Genomic DNA, 24,765 nt, shown 5'->3' on the forward strand with positions numbered 1-24,765 from the left:
AATACCTTCCACAGAGCATCTCTATCAACTCTATCATATGCCTTCTCCAGATCCATAAATGCTACATACAAATCCATTTGCTTTTCTAAGTATTTCTCACATACATTCTTCAAAGCAAACACCTGATCCACACATCCTCTACCACTTCTGAAACCGCACTGCTCTTCCCCAATCTGATGCTCTGTACATGCCTTCACCCTCTCAATCAATACCCTCCCATATAATTTACCAGGAATACTCAACAAACTTATACCTCTGTAATTTGAGCACTCACTCTTATCCCCTTTGCCTTTGTACAATGGCACTATGCACGCATTCCGCCAATCCTCAGGCACCTCACCATGAGTCATACATACATTAAATAACCTTACCAACCAGTCAACAATACAGTCACCCCCTTTTTTAATAAATTCCACTGCAATACCATCCAAACCTGCTGCCTTGCCGGCTTTCATCTTCCGCAAAGCTTTTACTACCTCTTCTCTGTTTACCAAATCATTTTCCCTAACCCTCTCACTTTGCACACCACCTCGACCAAAACACCCTATATCTGCCACTCTGTCATCAGACACATTCAACAAACCTTCAAAATACTCATTCCATCTCCTTCTCACATCACCACTACTTGTTATCACCTCCCCATTTACGCCCTTCACTGAAGTTCCCATTTGCTCCCTTGTCTTACGCACCCTATTTACCTCCTTCCAGAACATCTTTTTATTCTCCCTAAAATTTACTGATAGTCTCTCACCCCAACTCTCATTTGCCCTTTTTTTCACCTCTTGCACCTTTCTCTTGACCTCCTGTCTCTTTCTTTTATACTTCTCCCACTCAATTGCATTTTTTCCCTGCAAAAATCGTCCAAATGCCTCTCTCTTCTCTTTCACTAATACTCTTACTTCTTCATCCCACCACTCACTACCCTTTCTAAACAGCCCACCTCCCACTCTTCTCATGCCACAAGCATCTTTTGCGCAATCCATCACTGATTCCCTAAATACATCCCATTCCTCCCCCACTCCCCTTACTTCCATTGTTCTCACCTTTTTCCATTCTGTACACAGTCTCTCCTGGTACTTCCCCACACAGGTCTCCTTCCCAAGCTCACTTACTCTCACCACCTTCTTCACCCCAACATTCACTCCTCTTTTCTGAAAACCCATACTAATCTTCACCTTAGCCTCCACAAGATAATGATCAGACATATATATATATATATATATATATATATATATATATATATATATATATATATATATATATATATATATATATATATATATCCCTGGGGATAGGGGAGAAAGAATACTTCCCACGTATTCCCTGCGTGTCGTAGAAGGCGACTAAAAGGGAAGGAAGCGGGAGGCTGGAAATCCTCCCCTCTCATTTTTTTTTTTTTCCTAAAGAAGAAACAGAGAAGGGGGCCAGGTGAGGATATTCCCTCAAAGGCCCAGTCCTCATCCTCTGTTCTTAACGCTACCTCGCTAATGCGGGAAATGGCGATTAGTATAAAATATATATATATATATATATATATATATATATATATATATATATATATATATATATATATATATATATATATATATGTATGTATATATATATATATATATATATATATATATATATATATATATATATATATATATATATATATATATATATGTATGTATATATATATATATATATATATATATATATATATATATATATATATATATATATATATATATATATATACTCACACAGACATATACATATATACACATGTACATAATTCATACTGTCTGCCTTTATTCATAATTAATTGCTGTTTCCAGCGTTAGCGAGGTAGCGCCAGGAAACAGACAATGGCGTTTTAGCTACGTCTCTTCCTTGGTATCAACTGAGTGTTCTACGTCTTCTTGTATCTTCCCAGACCATGTGATCATTACACGAAAGTGCAATTGGGAACTTATCGTGTTTCGTTTTCCTCGTGGTTATCAGTAATTACCACACCTCTCTCTTACCCTTTTATCATTTACACGATCAAACCACCTCACACTGCATATTGTCCTCAGACATTTTATTTCTTGCACATCCACTCTCCTCCGCACATCGTCATATAATACCCATGTCTGGCATCCATATAACACTGTTGGAACTTCTATACCTTCAGACTCACACCGTTCTCCGCCCTCCCACAAGATAGATAACCTCTCGTTCCCACACATTCTTTATTGCTTCCAGAACCTTCTCCTCCCCCTCACCCACCCTATGACTGCCTTCTGCTTCTATGGTTCCATTTCCCGCCGTGTTCATTCCCAGATATATAAAACACTTCACTCCCTCAATCACTAATATCTCATACAGCTTAACAGGTACACTCAAAAATTTGTACCTCTATAATTTAGACACTCGCCTTTATCCCCCTTGCCTTTATACAGTGGCACTATAACATGCACTCCACCAATCCTCAAGCACCTCACCATGATCCATAAATACCTTGAAAATCCTAAGTAACCAATCAAAAACAACAGTCACCTTCTTGCTTAACTGCAGTACCATCTACTACAGCCGGCTTGCGACATTTCATCTTACGCAAGACTTTCACCACCTCTTCTTTCTTCACCTAACCCCTCTCCCGGACTCTCTCACTTCGCACACCACCCGACTTAGCTAAACACTCTACATCTGACACTCTGTCGTCAAAGACATTCAACAATTTTCAAAATACTCGCTCCATCACTGCCTTTTACCACTTGTCCGTTTGAAATATTGTTTCCAGCCTCTTCTGATGAGCGGAGAATATTCTGCTAGACGTGACAGATAATAAGTTTGCTGTGGTTATTTTGCCGATTTGTCGGCACCGGTGGATCTAACGGTATATTCCCAACGTTTATTTATTTTCTTTTTTCTATTTTTACTTTATTACTTCATCAGTTGGTTTCTCTTATAGAGAAAGATTTACAGTTTTTGAAATTCAAAATATCATTTCTGATGAAAGAAAAGATCAATTTTGATTGCCTTATGTCCTTCGGAGCATTGTTGCAGGCCAGCCCAAACCCGTCACCATCTTGAATGAGAGACAAAGTGTTGAGATAAAACGATATATAATTTAATCTTACCTCGCCTCCAAGATCATGTGGGTATGCAGGAAGTTTTCCAAAGGGAACAGAGGCAGTATCAATGGTAGTGCTCCCGATAAAGGCAAAGGAAATGGCATGTAACAAGATCCCAAGCCTAGTGAACCACGAACCCTATTAAAAATGGACAGGGGATTGAATATCTTGTGGCAAGATCCCAAGCCTAGTGAACCACGAAACCTATTAAAAATGGACAAGGGATTGAATATCTTGTGGCAAGATCCCAAGCCTCGTTATAGACGGAATAGGTTACCGACCTTATTGATAATTAAACTTCAGTATGAGAATGCAGTGTGAATCGTCTCATAAATGCATATATATATATATATATATATATATATATATATATATATATATATATATATATATATATATATATATATATATATATATATATATTTCTTTCGTTATCAAGTGTATATAGATACACTTGATAACGAAACAAATATATACATATGCGCTTTTCTCATTTTTCGACTCGTCGTCAAAATAACTAGTGCACAAACACCGAGAAATTTTATTTTGATGTGAAAAAACCTTGTGATTTGCTGACACGTTTGACGTCATCGTAGTAAAACGCTGTAATTAGTCGCTTTTGATGAAGTCTTTATAGGACTGTCGTCAAGCGAAGAATTGATTCGGTGATGACAGCACATTTAACTTAATTGGTTTAATTGGTCGTTTCTCGGGAGGCAATATGGCGTGCGTGAAAAAATGGCTCTCTGCTCACTGTATCGACAACAAAATTATCTTTATTGACTTGGTAGCAGGACAGAAGCCGTGAAGAAAGACGTACTGAACCGAAGCAAACCATAATGGCTGCCACAGTTAAGAGGAGGTGGCAAGGAGTGAACAGGGAGAATGGTCGTGTTTCACACCAAAACAAAGTTTACCTTGTGTTCCATAGCATGAATGATGCTGCCCGACTGTACGACATTTCCCACAGATTTTTAGTTCAGGTGAGGTGGACCGGTCTCACAGCCAAGCATAGTATACAGCGAATATATATATATATATATATATATATATATATATATATATATATATATATATATATATATATATATATATATATATTAACACGTACAAAGTATGCTGTTGTGAATCAAATGATTGATACCTTCATAAGATTATCTTATACTTTATGAACGTTATAACGGACGGTTGGGATAACGTACGATGTTTCCGTTCACTTTACTATTGAGATGATTGTGTTTTGTATAATGCTTAAATATAAGACCCTCGCAGATCTAAGGAACAATTTAAGACGATAATTCAATTTGATATATGATTAAACAATTTAAGAGTTTTGTCTGTCCAAAATAATTCTTCCATATTTATTTCCCTCCTTCTCTCCTTTTCATGATGTGTTCTTCTATTCTTTCCATGGCATGTTCCCTCTCTCCTTTAGCTGTTCCCTCGGTGCAGCTGTCGCATGTCTGTATTTCTTAAGGCAAGTTTCTTATAGAAGTGTTTGTTTCCTGGAAGTTCCCCCTCGTGCTTTCTCCAGTCAGTGGGAGCCTAATGCATTTCCATTAATGCTTGATTTGATGACGTCACGCCCCTGAGGAGGAGGATGCGAGTGCTTGGGTACCCTGTGATGGACCGCACTGCCTATTCTACTCTCTCTTGCTATCTTCCGAATTCAGCCACTCCTGCCGAGGCAGTTCATGCGACCTTCGTAATTACATTTCCAGTCACTTGTAGCTTTCCCGGTCTTGTTTATTGTCTAACGTCTCGCTGTTTTTTTTTGTTTTGTTTTTCTCGAGAGAAAGCGTCATTATTTTCCTTGTTGATCTGCGTGTTTCTAAGGGACTTTACCTACTCTCCTGCTTGTCTGTCTGTCCGTCTCATAATGTCCTCCTGTTTGTGAGTCTCACGGTGTGTCTGTACGTTAGTTGTATGTATGTTTGTGTTTGTTTTTCTCTATGGGTTTCTTACACTTTGTACACATAAATGTTTTCCATTTCTTCTATTTTCGTGTATGAGTATTCTTAGCTATTTTATTCGTAGTTGTGTGTGTCCTTCTATACATGTATTTGGCCGTGTATACATATGTGTGTCAGTGTATGTAACCTGCTTGCTTGTGAGTCGTCCTGAGGTTGTGAGGGAGGCCAGCCAGCCAACCAACCATATCCCCACGTTGGTTAGTAGTTTAACTGTCCCTCTCAAAGTTCCCCCACGAGATGTTGATTATAAGGGTATTGGAAGTCCTCATTAGGTTCCCTCGATGTGCCAACCGGAGCGTGGCAGCCACCGACAGCCCACAACATCCTCTTCAACCGGGTTCTTCCCCCTCACCCCTACACAGCCATCTGCTGTTGCCTCTCTCCTGACAACTGGCGTGGTGGTGTTGGGGGCAGGAGGCTCTGGCTACACCTGCTGTGGTGGTGTTGCCAAAGGTTCCTCCAGTCCTCAGTGCTATTTAGGTCCTTCCCGACTTCAAGTGTTGCCAGGGTTCCTCCTGACCTCCAGTGTTGCCAAGATTCTTTCTGGCACCAGTGCCACCAAGAGAGCCCCTCTGCCCTCAGCGTTGCCAAGGTTCTTTTAGCTCCAGCACTGCCGTGGTTCTTCGTGACCACACCCCCCCTGATGAGGATCCTCGCGGCCTTTGTTCCTCTAGAGAGAGAAAAAAAAGATAAAAAAAAAAGAAGGAAAGAGAATAAGGTAAACACGAGGACGCAGGAGAGCGCTGGCGAGGGACGAATGAAAAAAAGTTTTGGTCGAGGAGGAACAAGAGAACAATAACGCCCCCAAGTTTTCCTAAACAAACTTGTAATGTCTTTTAATCTCTCTTAAGAAATGCTACAAAAAATTGTCTCAACTTTGTACCAGAAGTTTACTATTGGTTTTCCCTCGACTGTGCAGGAGGAGACCGTGAGCCTAGTACCTGGTTACATGATATATTGAAGGTTACGTTGTAGGGGTGACGTAGGATCGTCACGACGCTGGGTAAGGTGTATCACACCACTGGTGTGCTGGCCTTTAAACTGGCACGTGCGTTAATGATCGCACATTCTCGTTCACCTAAGTGTTACGCTGTCACACACACACACACACACACACACACACACACACACACACACACACACACACACACACACACACACACATTGCATAGACATGTACACTTGGACAAGCGTACACGTACAGGGACATACACCCACAATGATTTACACCCTCAAGGACTTAAGCCTGACTTAGGCCGGGGAGGGGGTGGGTGGAGGCTGCACATATGCATAAGGAGTAAAGACATGGCATATGAAGAGACGGGGTATCACAAGTGTAAACCTCTCTCTCTCTCTCTCTCTCTCTCTCTCTCTCTCTCTCTCTCTCTCTCTCTCTCTCTCTCTCTCTCTCTCTCTCTCTCTGCCCCCCCCTCCCCTCACACACACACACACACACACACACAAAAGGTTATACACCCATAAGGACATACACCCACAAGTATAAGTAGTGTCACTACAGAGTGTTAAGTAGACGGTCCAGTATGTTGTCATGTGGTTCTGCCAGAGGGGAAGGTCTGTTATCACAGCTACTGGTGACTGGTGTGCACTGACCCATACGTACTGTGCTGGGAGGGAGTTCTACACTCGTGGGGGCCCTATCTCTTGAACTTTCTCCATTATAAAACTTTTTAAACATTCTCGAACTTTCTCTGCTATTATAAGACCTTTTAAAACTTTCTGTACTATCGTAAAACCTTTTAGACTTTTATGTGCTGTCCGCAGTTACTGTGCTCTCATTTCGTGCGTTCCATTCGTCCAACTCTTACACTATAAAAGTACTTCTTTTCGTCTTATTCAACAAGTTTCTTGCTGAATTTCATGTTACGTTCCCTGGTTCCACTAATCTTCCGAAGAACTTAGTTTACGTCACTGTTCTTACTTATAAACTTGAGGGTTTATGATCAAGTCACCCCTCAGTTTTCTTTCTTCCATGATGGACTCCTTCTCGAGGCCCCTTAGCCACTCTTTATAACTCGGCTCTTTTTATTCTGGTACCATTATTTGTTGTCCTTCTCTGGACCTTCTCTATCAGCTCTTTGTGCTTTTTTAGGTTCGGCGACCGAACAGGAGGAGGATATTCTAGTTTTGGCCTTATGTAGGATGTGAACGACCTTCTGAATATTTCGTTATTTATGAAATCGAATGTATTCCCAATACTTGCCTGGAAACCAGATGGTCTCCTTAACTATCAAATTTACTTTACTTTCTACTTTTTACACTTATATTCTGTACATTTTACAGTTTTGTCCAGATTAACGCCAGTCCAGGAAAATGACTCCCATGTTATTTAATATTTACATTTACTCTAGGCTTGCCGGGGTCAATTGAAGATCTTTGTTGTGATTATGAAAAAGTACTTAATGGCTCTTTTTTTTTTTATCCCTGTACTGCAAGTATTAACAATATAGGAAAAAAGACATCAGTATCGTACCGAAACATTTATTACTATTATGCAATGAGGAAATAACATCTGATTTGTTTGTTCACACAGAAGCAGTTTTCCCGTATATATGCCCAATATCACTTATATTTCTATCATATATTTCTGTTTTTGCATTTGGTATGTAAGACCTATCATTGGGCAAAGTGATTGTAAAAAGAATTTGTTTTTTTGTTATTTACACAGGTTTAAGCACTATTTTACGTCATAAAACTATTCAAACGAGTACGAATATTGATAGAACAAGAATCCCCACAAACTGTAAATATTGTAAAGTTTCTTAACTGAGTAAAAGAAAAAAAAGATGCTAAAGTTGTATGTATGTCTAATTTATGTTCAGCCAGAAGCTTAAGAAATGCCAAAATGAAGCAACAGTTTCATTTATTTTGTTATCAGTCGTTGAAGAAGTTTATGAAACGCCAAAAAGGTACATTGTATTTACCTTTTGTATACTACATACACAGAGGAATATGATTAATATACGCTCAATGAATCACCATTATTTTACATAAAAGAAACAATATCCTGTAAAAAAAGAATACCGCATCCTTAAAGTTTGTTTAAATAGACATATATTGAACTTCACTGATGAAATGAAATGAAGATACAAACTACAAATATGCTCTCTCTCTCTCTCTCTCTCTCTCTCTCTCTCTCTATATATATATATATATATATATATATATATATATATATATATATATATATATATATAATATATATATATATATATATATTGGAAAGGATCACAATTTTGCGCGTGATCAAGATATTCCTATGAGGCCATGGGGAAAATGAAACACGGTAAGTTCACAAGTGCACTTTCGTGTAATAATCACATCATCAGGGGAGACACAAGAGAGAGATATAACAGTCAATTGATATACATTGAAGAGACGAAGCTAGGACGCCATTTGGTAAACATGCGATTGTCCAAGACAGACAACGAGGGTTCATAAACTTATTATACAAATCTCATCAACAATAAAGTTATCTAATTTGTATAGCCCATCACTAATATTAAGATTATAATTCTTTGTGTATCCAATAATAGAAGATTCAATGATATTGCTCGTGGTAATAGAGTTACAGTTAATAACTGAGATGGCATTACTCCAGTCAATACAATGATCATGGTTTTTAACGTGATTAAACAAGGTATTTGATTCTTGTCCCGTTCTTATACCATATTTATGTTGCTTAAGTCTAACAGAAAGATCCTTACCAGTCTGCCCAACATAAAATTTATCACAGACTTCAGCATTGCATGACCTTGCATTTGGTGTATCATATATGATTTCCTCAACATTCATGCTTAGTTACGTGTGAAGCTAAGACCTAGTCATGGTGGTATATCAGCCCCCCTCAATTCATGCGAGTCTTTTTTTTCTCCCCCTCTCCCTCGTCAACAGTTCTGCGTGCACGCCGACAAGCGCAAGATGCTGCAGGAGTTGACCTCGTCGCTCCACCTGCGGCCCAACAAGCCGCACGTCCTCTGGGAGCTGGCCCACTGCATCTCGTCCGCTGTGAACGCCGACGGCTGCAACCTGTACCTGGCGAACACCGTCTCCAACACCCTCCACCAGCACATCCAGACCAAGGACGGGTGCGTACGAACACAAACCCTCCCCCTTCCGTGTCCCCTCCTACTCACGGCCCAACCCCACTGCGGGTTGTGTCGTGGGGAGGGAGAGGGAGTGTGTGTGTGTGCGTATGGGGTAGAGTGTGTGTGTCTGTATGGGGTAGAGTGTGTGTGTGTGTGTGTATGGGGTAGAGTGTGTGAGTGTTTGTATTGGGTAGAGTGTGTGTGGGTGTGTGTGTGTATGGAAGGAGAATATTTGTATACTGGACAACACGTATGAATGAGAACAATCAGTGTATCTGTTGTGGGGCGTTGACAGTATCCTAAGGTCTTATTAATCTGTTGCTGATGGAGAAAGTAGAGTAAAGCAGAAGGTTCCCGTCGCCACCCCTACACGCATGAAATAGCATTCCTCTCCTCCCCACCCCCGCGAGTTAGCGCTAGGAAAAGATATATATGTGTGTGTGTGTGTGTGTGTGTGTGTGTGTGTGTGTGTGTGTGTGTACCCTGCTGGCCTGGGTGGGTCTTTGAGTTCAAACAATAAAAAGTTTTAAACATATTGCATCTTAAACCACATCCAGATGTAAGGAAATGTCTATGTATTTTCTTGAATGCCTTCTAACCTCGTATGACTCCACCAGCGTAAGGTTCTCGGTCTTAGAGTATGTCATTAGGTTTCCTGACCTTGCTTCACCCCCGCCTACCATGTATATACCATGGTTCAGCCTTCCTTGAACTTAATGAACTTGAGCTGACCTCACATTGACCTTATACTGTCCTTGACCTGAAAATTGCTTAAGAGAACATCACCGACCTCATTCGACACACAGTCATCACTGTTTGTCTGACCTGCATTAACCTATGACCCAGCGTGGAGGTGACCAACTCGGGGTCGTGGAGCTGCGACATCGGTACGGGGTCGTGGCTGTGCGCTTGGGTGGCCAGCACGAGACAGGTCGTACGCGTCACCTCGCCCACGAACGACCCCAGGTTCCCCAAGGGGTGTCCCTTCCCCGAGGTAGGTCACCCAGGTCACTCCTGGCCCGAGGTAGGTCGCCCAGGTCACTCCTGGCCCAAGGTAGGTCACCTATGTCATCCTTGGCCTTGGTCACTCTTTATTCAAATCAGCTTCCACCCACGTTGATCCTGGAAGCCTCCCAGGTAGGCCCATGACGTCACCCAGATAGGCCCATGATGTCACCATTTAGGCCCATTATGTCACCCAGTAGAACCCATGATGTCGCCTAGTTTGGCCCATTATGTCGCCCAGTAAAACCCATGATGTCACCTAGTTTGGCCCATTATGTCACTCAGGTGGGGCCATAATGTCACATGGGTAAGGCTGTGACATCACTCAGGTCGGCCCATGATTCCATCCAGGTAAGCCCATGATGTCATACAGGTAAGGAAGTCCCTTGATGTCATACAAGTAAGTCCCATGAAGTCACACAAGTAAGTCCCATGATGTCACACAGGTAAGTCCCATGATGTCACTCAAGTTTCCCGGGCATTTTGCCAACTGATCCGACAAAGGCATCTGGATCCTGTGCGTCGTCAGCAAGAACATAAAGGAAGCATAACTAGAAATACATATGGGTCACACATGCAGAAAGAGCATGTACGGTCTTCGAATTCTCCTCAACATTATTCATCAGTCAGTGGTTTATAACTTGAACTATGTCAGCCTTAACGACCCTGGCAATTGATAGACCTAAAGCCAAAATGACCAGCCAACAATCAAGCAATGTTTTAATCTGAGATTCTTTTTATTTTTGCAAAGTGTGGATTCGTGTTCAGTCAGGGTGTAAGTTTGTGGCCTAGCGCGACCCTACACCAGTAGCTCAGTTTACCATGATAATATTTTGCATCAACTCACGAGGAATAAGGGTGTCATTTTGGGCTAGCTTATGAAGAAAGATATATGGTGAATAAATGCTTAAAAAACCTTTTGAAAAACAAAAACAGAACTGGTAGCCGTAGACTCTGAATGTTGATGCAAGCGTAAATATTGCTTGTGTGGTCGGTGTTCGACTGGTATCAGTCGGAGCGGCTTTGACGGGAATTAAACATCAAATTAGTCTGTACCCTTCAAATGAAGAATTGGAAATCATTTACTCATCTGTTTTAATAGATCTTTATTTGACGTTAGTATGATCTGTGTTTACTGAACAGCTAGGTAACTACAAACGAACATTGAAGCTAGAAATTAAGCTATACGGACATGGTGTCATAATGTTCAAGCGTCCTCTTTGGCTTTGCCTCAGTTGGGTAGGTTACCGGCAGTGAGTTTGGGTCGTTCGGTGTTGGTATGGGGGAAAAGTCCTTCTAGCAGAAAGAATATGAAAGTTATAATCTAACATCGAAAGGCAATAGATCTTTTGATTTCATCTGCAAATAAGTGAAAAGTGAATACAGCTGAATTTTATAACGAAATCATGAAAAACTTCAATGAGCAAGTTACAGTGAAGACTGGGACGCCATGTATATACACATTTCACTCCGCCGCTTGCCATCAGGACTCGCGTTATGGAGCATTACATACAAGCCCGTCACGAAGTACTACACTCTGGAACGTCATGCAGCACCACACTTAGGTAAGTCACGCAGTACCACAGTCAGGAATGTCATGAAGCACTGACTTTGATGTTCATGGTGAACCCATAAATATCTTGGATACTCTTTTTCGGGAACTTGCAAAACACCTAAAGTAGTTGAACTGAATATTGGTGCTCACGGCCCGTGGCTTCGAGTAAATGCATCTCGTGTGTCCCTCTGAGCACGACGGTCTTCTAACTTTATGGCACAAGGGCCTGCTAGAGACCAGGAAATCATACTCAAAGATCATACTTTCTTATTCAAATGGGTAAGAGAAGTTTTTCCAAATATAAGCATCTACATAGGGTGTATGAAAACTATCACAAAGGGGCCATGTTTATGTCCTAAATGTGATTTCCTGAATTTTAAAGCCTATGTTGTCCTAAGCTTCACAGTTTTGTTAGTCGTGACATAAATATGAGGAAAGCTTCAAATAACTGAAGCTTCAAAGTCTCGTTTGACATAGAGTGAATCGGAGCAACTTTTAAGATGACATACGAAGCTTCACTGCCTCGTTTGACACAATATGAAACTAAGCATCGTCTCATATGATATCCAGAGATCTACAGCTTTTTACGACGTGATGTGAATCGAGTAACGCTTCAGATATTACAGATGTCCGAAATTTCACTCCTTTGTTTGACGTGACGTGCATTTCTGCAACATTTCAAACAATATTGAAGGGTCGAGAACCATAGCAACACATCAGATGATACTGATATCAGAAGCTTCATTGTTTTGTTTAACGAAGCGTGAGCTGGAACAACGCTGTCTTCAACATGTTTCATTTTTTCTCAGAAATTTCTTAGGAACAGCCAGGGCCCCCTAGAGGAATTTTATCAGGGGGTGCAAAGTTTCTATTGGGCCCCCTTCCCGTTCTCCATCAGTCATCCTGTTTTTATCCGCTATGTTTTATGCCATTATCTGTAGGGCCAACAAGGGTATGGAAGATGAGAGAGGGATAGGATGCTAGTCTTCAGTATATGATGCAAACATTTTTCCGAGATACCAGGAAGTCCCCGAGCCCGGTTACGATGCACCCCCTGCACCCCCTTCTCAGAGGCCCTGGGAACAGCTGAACCAGTTAGTCGGAAACTTGTAAGAGTAATAGATTAGGATTACCTAAGTTGTTTCAGGGATATACCTCGTGTGATAAGAAAGAACTACCGCAAGTCATTAATGTATGTTTTATTTGAGAAGAGAAACATTATTCCTGGTAACAATTACATATTATTATTATTATTATTATTATTATTATTATTATTATTACTACCACAACTACTACTACTACTACTACTACTACTACTACTACTACTACTACTATTATTGTTGTTGTTATTGACTTGCAACATGGTATTCCCACAGGAGGAGGTGCATCACGCCCTATCCATGGCTGTGGTGCAGAACGACGGGGAGCTGGCCGCCGTCTTCGAGTTCTTCAGGAAGCAGAGCGGCGAGCCCTTCCACGAGGAGGACGAGGAGATCGTCAACTCGTACCTAGTGTGGGGCGGCATCGCCATCCACTACGCTGAGCTTTACCACAGCATGGTCAAGCAACGCAAGCTCAACGACTTCATCCTCTCCGTTGTCAAGTGAGTTGGCGGGTGACTCGTGTTGGGAGTTCGAGGGTGGTTGGTACTGAGTCAAGTGAGGAGGGAGTGACTCGTGCTGATTCACTTGAATGGGAAGTGACTCGTGCTGATTTACTTGAATGGGGAGTGACTCGAGCTAATTCACTTGAATGGAAGGTGACTCGTACTGATTCACTTGAATGGAAGGTGACTCATACTGATTCAAGTGAGTGGAGGGTGACTCGTACTGATTGAGGTGATGAGAGGATGATTCGTACTAATTCAGAGTGAGTTGTTGGTGACTCGAACTGATTCAGATGAGTCAGGGTTGGTTCGAACCGCCTCTTTTGTCGTGGATTTCTTAATGAGGGTGAGAGGATCAGGGAAGGAGGGTGGGCTTTATGAAGCGCCTGTCCTTATTGCACCAGTGGAGTTCCACTTGTGAGACGATTCACTAATTTCAGGAAAACTGTTGAAGTTCTGGATGTTCTAAGTGAAGGTGGAACGTTCTCTCTCTCTCTCTCTCTCTCTCTCTCTCTCTCTCTCTCTCTCTCTCTCTCTCTCTCTCTCTCATTCTCAGCGTCGTGTCGGATTCGGTACTAGATATTTCCTGTATCGTGTTGTGGTCGTGAGCCAGCTTGCTCTCTGGATGCAGTTGAGTCTGCGTTGGGTAGGTTCCGTATGTAATTATGATTACCTGCAACAGTTTTTATGGGACACCGTTTTCTTGTGCATTCCTTAATGTTGTTTTGGGTATCTGCCTAATGTCTTTTCAACGTCCATGGGCTAACTATATGGGTAGAGGTGGAGGGAACGAGGAGAAGAGGGAGACCAAATTGGAGGTGGAAAGATGGAGTGAAAAAGATTTTGTGTGATCGGGGCCTGAACATGCAGGAGGGTGAAAGGAGGGCAAGGAATAGAGTGAATTGGAGCGATGTGGTATACCGGGGTTGACGTGCTGTCAGTGGATTGAATCAAGGCATGTGAAGCGTCTGGGGTAAACCATGGAAAGCTGTGTAGGTATGTATATTTGCGTGTGTGGACGTATGTATATACATGTGTATGGGGGGGGTTGGGCCATTTCTTTCGTCTGTTTCCTTGCGCTACCTCGCAAACGCGGGAGACAGCGACAAAAAAAAAAAAAAAAAAAATATATATATATATATATATATATATATATATATATATATATATATATATATATATATCCCTGGGGATAGGGGAGAAAGAATACTTCCCATGTATTCCCTGCGTGTCGTAGAAGGCGACTAAAAGGGAAGGGAGCGGGTGGCTGGAAATCCTCCCCTCTCTTCTTTAATTTTCCAAAAGAAGGAACAGAGAAGGGGGTCAAGTGAGGATATTCCCTCAAAGGCTCAGTTCTCTCTTCTTAACGCTACCTCGCTAACGCGGGAAATGGCATGTAGTATGAACAAATATGAACAATATATATATATATATATATATATATATATATATATATATATATATATATATATATATATATATATATTGCTCTTGTTATTGAACTGTGCTCCGCATCCCTTATGACATTTCGATCTTTCAGTAAATTTGATTAAATGTTTGAGGACGTGTTATTGTCTGAGCCACGTACATCTTTACGATAAGATTCAGGTAGCTGGATAACATTCATGTTTCTTCAGTCCTCATGGCTCCTCCTGAGTGGTGAAGGGGGGTCTTGTTATGTCTCCTCTACCGTATTCTGTCAACAAAATCTCCATGAGTTGTGGATAGATTTCCAGTAGGGAGAGTTACTAAACCTGGTCCTGTGAGGCTATGTGACGTGCGTTCTGGATAGATTGTGGCACATCTGATATTCTCGGAAAAGTTGAGGAGGTAAGCGAAGGGGAGCTTAGCTTGTATCAGTGCGTCCGGCTCCCGAACGACTTAAGCAGTTCCTTGAAAGAGATTGTAGAAGATTTTTCTATAAGGTGTCATCGTTGGAATTACATTTATGATTACCTTTGAGTTCTGGGTCCCTGGTGTTCCTCTGCCTTGCACTAAGAACGAACATTTTAGGCCTGCGACACATCTGGCTACATGACCTACTTACACAGTTTACTAGAGTTTCTCTTTGAATGATCTGTATGTCGTCCTACTTTTACCACAGTAATCTGTGAGTTTCTGACAGCTTCCACTCGCACAAACAGCCTCGGAGGGACCCACTGGTCTGTTGCTGTTTAGAATCATTTGTTTTCCGTTGTGTACAGACAATTTCTGAGAAATGATCAGATCCACATTGTCACAAAACACGGCCTCCTTGGGGATAATTTCTGGGAATAAAACTAACATGTAACACCTTTTTTCATGTACAGTTTTCGAGATGAAGTGATAAATGAATGAAAAGTTTGCACAGCAGCCTGTTGAAAGTCTATCAGATATATGTGTATATCGCCAATCCACACACACACACCCACACACAGACAATGCCAGTTAACTGTCCACCTGCCTGTTACCGTTGGATGTGGAAACAGTACCATAAAGAGCTGAATATTCTTCGCTATTTAGAAAAAGGACGCATCACTCCGCCCTGATCGATGGTCCCGCCGTCCCGTCATTCGTCATATGACGTCAGGGACGAAATCTGACCGACCAGAAATGAATCGTTCGTCGTTTTCGAGACAGACTCGCCGCCGCGTCGGACTGACTGACCCGAGCTATACTTGACAGTGACGGGCGCCCATCTGATGGCTTCTCCGGACCTCTTCCCTCACCTACGACGGTTGGAGAAGCCTTTCTCCCTCGGCTCCCTCAGCGATTGTTGGAGACTGCTTTCTGCTCCAGTTTCTTCAGTGAATTCTTGGAGGACTAACGTCTTCCTGATTCCTCTTTATAGGACAGTTGGAAACAACTATCTCCGTCTCACTTACAGAGCTTCTAAGATTCCTTTCATCATCGGCTTTTACCAAAACTGTAAAAGACGGGGCATTGAGGGCGTCTTTCCCTGCCAACATGGGTGAAAGCGCTTCGGAAACTGCTGCACTGGCTGATCACTGCTGAAAAGGGAGTTTGGCTTAGGTTCCTGAGTCCATCTGTCATACTGAGTGAGTAAGAGCTCAGACTTGTACTGAGAGAAGCAACCGTCAGATTTACTGAGAGAGAGGCTGACAGTCAAAGGTGCTTAGCGAGAGGCTGACAGTCAGTCTTGCTGACAGAGAGGCTGACTCTGACTTATTTTCAATATACTGACCGACATAACCCAGGCAGAACATACCTCGGTCGTGGTGGATCTGTAGTGAGAGGGGAAATGGATTAATAAAGTTTGAAGTTAAGAAGAACTCTTCAGGTGTTTGTAGACTTGACTTTCATGGGTATTAAGGTTGTAGGAAGAGGGAAAGATGAAAGCGAAGTCCACAGCTTCGATGTGTGAGGGAAAAGGTGGTTATCATGACGGCCTATCCCCGTGTGGCGGGTCTCCACACACTACTAAGGGGAACAGCAGCCAGACACGAGTCATGAATCAAAACCTTTATGGCAAGGACACCTGCAGACGGCTAACTTCAGCAGTGCCACGATCAAAAAGAACCTACAGAAGAGGAGGAAGGGAAGCAACATCCCGGCGGACGGAGAGGGATGGTTGGAGAGAGGTGATACCTGGAGAATGACTAAGGCTGAAAAGGCTTTTTGATTCCACTGTGGCTGATGAAAGGTGGAGGAAAAGCCACTCCACCCCCCCCCCCCATAAAAAATGCCTACACTACTCATACTCATTTAAAGAATTGCTTCTGTCTTTTACGTAGTGTCTATGATCACCATCTTAGCCTGTAACCCATCTACCCTGCTTCGTACTGATAATTTCCTCTTGTGAACGTCCTCCGAGTTTGCTATGAAGAAGCCTGCACCTGGCTACTTTCCCTCCACTTCTTTCAGTCGTCTAAACCCCCTGTGGCTTCGCTAGTTTCCCTGATTTCAACCTCCAGTCTTTCAAACGGGTGACAAACGTAGAAAAAAAAGATATATATATATATATATATATATATATATATATATATATATATATATATATATATATATATATATATCCTCCCCTGAGGAATAAATTTCGTATGAACTCCAAACAGCTTGGACTTGTTAGGGTCTTTGGCTGGGACTGCGGAGTGGTACACGGAGCAGACGCCATTTTCGTTCTCCCGAGTCGACCTTAGGAACTTCTGGAAACACTACCACTCGCAACAGAGATTAGACCTCGGTGGACGAAGCTTTTGGACATGTTTCTTGACATCTTTAGCGAAAAGGTCTTTGAAATATGGAGAGCAAGAAATTTGCCTAAGAATATGTTTGAAGTAGTTTCATAGTACCACAGTGGACAACGAATTAACGAAGTGAGGAAATAGAGAAAGCTGATAGCATGAAGAAGTTGGAAGGAGCGGATGCTCATTTGCTTGTGACATTCCGGGATGGATTCTGGACGCCTGTTATGAACATGTTTTTGGGAATCCAAATCTTGTATCATTTCCACATTCTCTTGCTGTAGAAGGACATTTTGCACTTCGAGAATTTCGGTTTCCCCAAAGGGACACTATACTTTTGCGTTTTCTTGTAAAAAGATGACCATTTGATTTGTTGTAGGTCATATCCTGTACTGTCAGATAATCACATCGCAAAATACCAAAATACAGTTAATTGTTGGAGTTCCCTCATAAGGAACTGTGTTTGTTTCTCGATGGATTCAGTATATCTTTCCTCGTTCTCTTTCATCAAGAAGTCTAGCTTAATGAAGATGTGGAGTTGCGGAGCTGTAATCCGCAAGGAGGAAACTTTTAGGACTTTTGTCTGCAATTTTCATGTCGGGAGAGGTTGGAAGTTTAGTGCACTTCGGGAGTTCACAGGATGTTGCTGGCACGGGTCGACCCAAGCCGGAGTTTGAGACTGTGGTACGAAGGTAAAGTGGTGTATCAGGGAGTCTTGGTGTCTCTGGAACATCGTTTGAGGCCTTGTTGGACAGTTCCGATGCTAAGTAGTTGGGCCATACAGCATGCACCACCCTCCCCACTGCTCACATTTTTCATATAATGTCCTGTCGGGTGTCGCTTGACACAGTCCACCTCAACCCTCCCATTATGTGCACCTGGTTCTCTCATGCCCAAACCTGTGATACCTGACATAACCAGTAGGCTCTTAAACGTATACCAGATGTTAAAGAAAAATCCCAACCTCTCCTACCCAATGCAGGAGCCTCTCGCAGCTGGGGCTGTCCCTCTCCGGAGCCACGGTCCTCTGCTGTGACGGCTGTACCTGAGACAGCTTTCCTAGCACAGTAATAGGATGATTTTCGGTGTATCCCAGAATAAATTGTATTCGTCAACTCGTCGCCGTGTAGGTTGGGGGAATGGTTAAGGGCTTCCTGATGGGGTACGTTCGGAACTGGTTGCCCCTTAATGTTATAATGTATAGAAAAGTTTAATTTGTTATATATATGCGAAATGAGCCCCAGGAAATTTCTTGCTATATCCTTGTCGGGTTTCTTTTGGAATTTGAATGCAGCCCCCTTGAAAGCAGCTCCATCCTCCATCTCCGACGTCTTGAGGTCCATCGTCCGTGCATCTCTTCGCCTTCTGCATTGTTTAGCTGGAAGTATATTAATGAGTTCGAATCACTGCGAAAAGTGGAGTTGTCGTGCCGGTCCCGGACTAGCCAGTACTAAACTTTGGTAAAGGAACCCGGGCTGGTCCAGTGCGTGTTTCATTGTTTTTATCTCCATTTTGTTCAGTTCACTTCAAGAGTTCAGTTGATGTTTATTTGAATCACAGCAGACCTGTTTGGCTACATGATCTTATTTGGCTTTGTATTATTTTCTCATTTTTTTCCCGTGGGCTCTAGTTGATATACCAACGTATTGCTACCATGAGAGAAGCAGAATTTGTAGTTTATATGTAATGTTTTATAAGCTGCATATATGTGTATTTTAGCTCTTCACCTTTATATTTGATACTTCAGTTGAAACGTGTACATTAGATTTCTCCTTGTGTTGCCTTGGAGCGTCGCTTGGCAGCTACGATCGGATGTCACTTTCCGAGAGCCGAGCTCCCACTTAAAGTTAAATTTGACTCTTGACATTCGCAGAGCTGTTTTCATATCGACAATACTTTTATATTAAAAACATTTTCTTTTTAACAAAGTTTGATTTCCCACATTAGTAAGGAGAAAAATCTTGAATACTAGTTCATCATGGGTAACATACGAATATTTTTATGTACGTTATGCCTCATTAACGGAATATTACATCCAATTTTTATGTACGTTATGCCTCATTAAGGGAATATTACAGCCTATTTTTATGTACGTTATGCCTCATTAACGGAATATTACAGCCAATTGTTATGTACGTTATGCCTCATTAACGGAATATTACAGCCTATTTTTTTTTTATGAATGTACTGTGGAGGCCGCCGACTGAAAAGACCACATTTGATTGTAGTGGACGTCTTGGAAGTAATGTTCGAGCTATATTCATAATGATCCAAGGCGTTCTTCTGCTGGAATCCAAAAAGAATTAAAGATAGACTTGCAAAATGAACTCAACATTCGGATAACTGAATCAGTTTTCCTATTGCCAAACTTTATGTCTGAGCTAAAGCTGCTTTCTAGATTTTCTCACCAGTAATAGAACACACTTGTCCCGCGTTAGATAATAATAGATCTGGGTTTCCTCTGTCAGTCTTTTCATTGGTGATGTGCAGCAGATGAAGATAAACTAACACGAAGATTGTAGCTTTCTAGGTAAAGTGATTATATCCGACTAGGGAAAAGCAATGCTTTCTAGTACATTGAAGTGCAGATGAGAGAACCAGAGCTGTCTGTATAGCCGCCGTGTAGTATTAAGTCAGAGCAGAGTAAGGGGTGGTTTATATAAAGGTCGTGGGTGGATTTTTGCAGTATTAGGTGTTAGAATTTTAGTGAGCTGGTTAAATCAAATGGATAGGTCAAGTGATTAAGTGTGGCATGTGAACATTGCGTCCAGATGCCATTCATATTTAGATTACCTCTCAACACGGTGAAAAAAAAAAGAAAATTACTGAGATTTCTTCTTACATTCTACCGCGCTCCACTTTTGTATCCTAGCTGTACACCTTCAAGCGTGTCGTCCGTTTCCCTAAACCTAGCTGTGAAGTGTGGCCGCTGATGCTGTCACTTTATAATGTTATCTGTCTACGTGCCTCGTTAGTTAGTACAAAGGTCATCAGCTAAGATCAATAAACCCCGAAGTGAAAACTTATATAAGACTGGAATTGTGGAATTGTATGTTATGGTAAGTGTAAGAATTAGCCTCGCAGTGCAAGAATAGCCTCGCAAACACCTGTTAAGCTCGCATGGATTTTTGTAGCTTGAACAAGCTTCGCCTGTTATCAAACTTCCCGTAATTATGAGAGTCCAGCTTGTTAGAATTTCTGTCATTTCATGTCCAAAGTATGTAATTGGGCAATTAGATCTTAAATGCTAGAACACAATACAGTTGCAGAAAGTTAAGCTTGTACGTGAGTAGAATGAGAGACTGAGAATACAAAATGTAGTAAAAACTGATGGCCCTCACTTCTCGATTGTATATTTCGCATAAAAAAAATTTATTCTTTAGACTTACTCTTTAAAGCACCACACCATTAGTCACCTAGATAATTATCCTTTATGGAAATCTTTATGCTGATTTATGATCATTCTGCCCTATTTATACATATCCATACAGGAATTATCTAGTGGAAGTTCGCCTTTTAAGATGAGCAAGTGGTGATGTAGTATGTGTGTGTGTGTGGACTCTAACGTTATTATAAATGTTTTTGTAAAGGCTATCATATATATATATATATATATATATATATATATATATATATATATATATATATATATATATATATATATATATGGTCCCATTCCCACTGGGGTCACTATCATGATACCATACCACACTTGAGGACCATCGTCTTGATCCCACACCACACTGTGGTCACCATTATGACTCGACATTAACTTGGGTCAGCTCTCTCGACCCCACACCACATTGATGCGCACTATAGCAGGCAGTGTGGCGTAGGGCCGTTTTACTGTGATGATTTATTGAAGTTGATTGTTGTCACAAAATCAGTGTTCGGTTTATAGACCATCATTGCGAGTGTTTGATTTTATAATGGAAAGTTTCACGCAGGATCCCCATTGCGGTCTCTCTCTCTCTCTCTCTCTCTCTCTCTCTCTCTCTCTCTCTCTCTCTCTCTCTCTCAAGGATGGGTATTTGCCGGAACTACCCACCTGGCTATCGGGAAGTACTGTATAGTACTTAACATTCTTTGCATTTCTTCCAAGACTTCGTGATCCTGAAGTTTGTCGGGAAAAGATTATATGCTTTCCAGTGTATTTATCAATATTGTCATTGAATTTTTGTCCTGAATGTTAGATCATATTGGCGTTAGCTTTAGGCGTATCTACTCTCTTTATTTTCATGTTTTTCACTAGCTTTAAATGACCCGTGTCGCAGGTCATGGCGACAACCTTAACTGGTATTGCAGACGAAGCGGAGGCCTGTATTGTGTCCCACGTATGTTGCCGATGATGCTGATTTCCAGCAGTGACATTCCAGGAACTAGGGACGGAGCATGTTCCAGACGTTGTTGATCAACCGCTGTGGATATCTAGTGCGTGGTTCATGTTTATGTAAGCCTCTCTTGATCCCAGGTAATGGAACCCTGGAATTTTTCTTTCCCCCACCGCCATTCGATCTGTCATACTGGAAGACGTGGCTCCATATTATTCCAGACTCGTCTCTAGAGATCTTTCTCAGCTGGATAACGCTTATGTTTTCCGGACCTTAAAGAATTTAATTTTTTCTTCTTCTCTTATTTCCAGGTCCATCTTCCAGGACATGGTGAGCATGGACACTCTCATCATGAAGGTGATGAACTTCGCCCAGAAGCTGGTGAACGCTGACCGCGCCTCGCTCTTCCTCGTCGACGCCAAGAACCGCCAGCTGTACGCCAGGATATTCGACATGGGCAGCGAGTTCAACGAAGATGATCCTCCACAGTCCTTCAAGGAGATCAGGTGAGAGGATCAGAACGCGTCCAGACAGACAGACCAGTCAGTGGTAACAGACCTCGAGGAGGACAGGGGTTTCACTGGAAACTGTGGAGGAAATAGTTGGGAAGGTGTGAGGGGACAGTTGAGGTGTGAAGTGGTGGAGGAAGAGGTGTTTGTGTAGAGAGGTAGCAGTGGAAGGTAAGATGTGGATAGATAAGGCTTTTGGGCGACGGATGGTATCGTCGGATGGTACAGGGGATATAGTAGTAATGTGGTGCGGTACGTGAAATGGCAGGTGTGTGAGGAGCTAGTAATAGAAGCAGAAGAAAGTGGTGTAGGCAGGGAGATGGGAAGATGGGTAGTGGCGCGTATGGAGAGGGAGAGTGAGGGGCAATTGCGCAGGGTGTTAGCAGCAGCAGTGAAGGGAGGAGGTTGGCAACACCACCCCAGATAACATGGAGACCAACATGTCAGGCTTGAGAGAGTGTACTTGTTATGAACAGGAAGTGTACCAGGAGACTCATGAGGACCTGTAAGACCTGTCTGATTGTTTACTTACTGGGAGACTCATGCTGACCTGTAAGACATGCGTCTTCATTATTTATAACATAGTGATCAGGAAGAAGACTTCACCAACATAGTGATCAGGAAGACTTCACTTTCTTAAAAGTTTTCACGTTAAGGTTTCAGATGTCGTCTTTCCCCTGTAGGACCACAGTGCCTTACTTCGCAGATTACAGTACCTTATTTCTCTCAGGAAGAAAAAACGTTACTTGTTTGCGGGGATATATCTGGTCCGTCCCTCAGGTTAACGGGTATCGGTGTCGGGTGTCAGACACTGCAGGATATACACTTTCGTGGGTCAGCCCTTATCACTTTAGCTTACTGTTGGTAGGATGGCTGTGCTGGGGTCGGGTACTGAGGGAGAGGAACTGTAGGATGGTGGTGCTTGGATTGAGAACTCTAGGATGGGGTGGAGACTGTAGGATGGTGGTGTTGGGGATGGAGATTGTAGGATAGTGTTGATAGTGGTGGAATGTGGGACTGGTTGGTGATGGTTCTGGGGTGGGGTGGGGTGGAGGGGTAATGGGGATCATTGTCACAATTATGTATTTATTCATCGCGTTAATTATTAACAACCTCCGATTTTTTTTCTTGACTGTTTTGTTACTCTCTTCCTTGTTCTGTCTTCCTCTTCCCTCACTTAATATCTCGTTGTCCTCATGTGTATATTTGCAGTTCTTTCTCTTATATTTACGTGTTTTCCTATTCACTTTTATTTACTTGTAATATTTTATGTACTTTTACATATTTTCTTTTTATTAACTGTTCTTCAGACAGAAGCCTTATGACATATCCCTTTTTTATCCTGGTATTTAGTTTACCTTGTATTCTCACCCACTTTAGTTTACTTTGTATTTTCTAACACCTCTGTGTTTGGTTTACCTTGTATTCTCGCCCATTTTAATTTACCCTGTATTCTCACCCACTTTAGATTACCTTGTATTCTCATCCATTTTAGTTTACCTTGTATTCTCATCCATTTTAGTTTACCTTGTATTCTCACCCACTTTAGTTTACCTTGTATTATCTACCATTGTTGTCTTTCTGTAATTCTTGGTGGCTAGAAGTTGACTACATACATGCTCTTGTGAGGTACAGGTGAAGGAAAGCTATCGTTTGGCGGTGTCTTGAGCTCCGTCTGGCCCATCTGTATCCCAAGCTGTTACCCAGTTATGCCCGGAACTACCATAGTCAACCTTGTAACTACGAATGTGACACTAGAGGTCTCACTGGCACGTTACGTTCCTCTGCGATTCATTTGGATAACTAACGTTCACAACAGTTTTGCTCTTAAATCGAATACTTGTACGGAATCGCTTTTGCAACTGACATATGCTAGACATGTGTGATCTCACGAAGGCTTAGGACAGAGATGAGATTTGACAAGACCCATTACCTGCATGTCAGCTTGTCACACGGTCATAATCAGTAGAGATAATTATAGAAACAACAATTTTCTCTCAAAAATTCGTCATTGTTAAGCTTTCTGACTGTTGACAAATACCGAAATGAAAATGCCAAGATTATTCACAAATGGTATGAATATTGGTTCAGGGATATGACTAGGAAAATATACTAGACATTGCAATGGTATATGGAACTACAGCACACAATGAACACACTAAATACACTGGCCACGAAATTGTTGTTGAGCAACGGAGTCGACGCGAGATGGAAGTGACGAACAAGTTTGTATGAATTTGCAGAATGATGCGAGTGCAAATTGATGATGATGATAATAGTAATTATAATTAATAATAATTTATTATTGTTATTATTAGTATTATTATTATTATTATTATTATTATTATTATATATTCGTTATTGTTATTAATTTCATTATCATCATTATGATTAT

General features: G+C 41.7%; 1 protein-coding gene across 9 annotated transcripts in view; it reads left to right on the plus strand.

Annotated features, from left to right (window-relative positions):
• Window positions 1-24,765, plus strand: part of LOC139760814 (probable 3',5'-cyclic phosphodiesterase pde-5) — a 459,357-nt gene that overhangs the window by 336,129 nt on the left and 98,463 nt on the right. For all 9 annotated transcript variants that reach the window (XR_011715413.1, XM_071684483.1, XM_071684469.1 and 6 more), the window contains 4 exons: window positions 8,987-9,180; window positions 10,027-10,174; window positions 13,117-13,343; window positions 22,173-22,367. Coding sequence is in view for 8 of the 9 variants with exons in the window: in XM_071684483.1 (XP_071540584.1) it covers window positions 8,987-9,180; window positions 10,027-10,174; window positions 13,117-13,343; window positions 22,173-22,367 (764 nt within the window). In the remaining variant the exon portion in view is untranslated. The remainder of the gene's footprint in view (window positions 1-8,986; window positions 9,181-10,026; window positions 10,175-13,116; window positions 13,344-22,172; window positions 22,368-24,765) is intronic.

Source organism: Panulirus ornatus, chromosome 3 (assembly GCF_036320965.1).
Source record: "Panulirus ornatus isolate Po-2019 chromosome 3, ASM3632096v1, whole genome shotgun sequence".
NCBI classification, from domain to species: domain Eukaryota; kingdom Metazoa; phylum Arthropoda; class Malacostraca; order Decapoda; family Palinuridae; genus Panulirus; species Panulirus ornatus.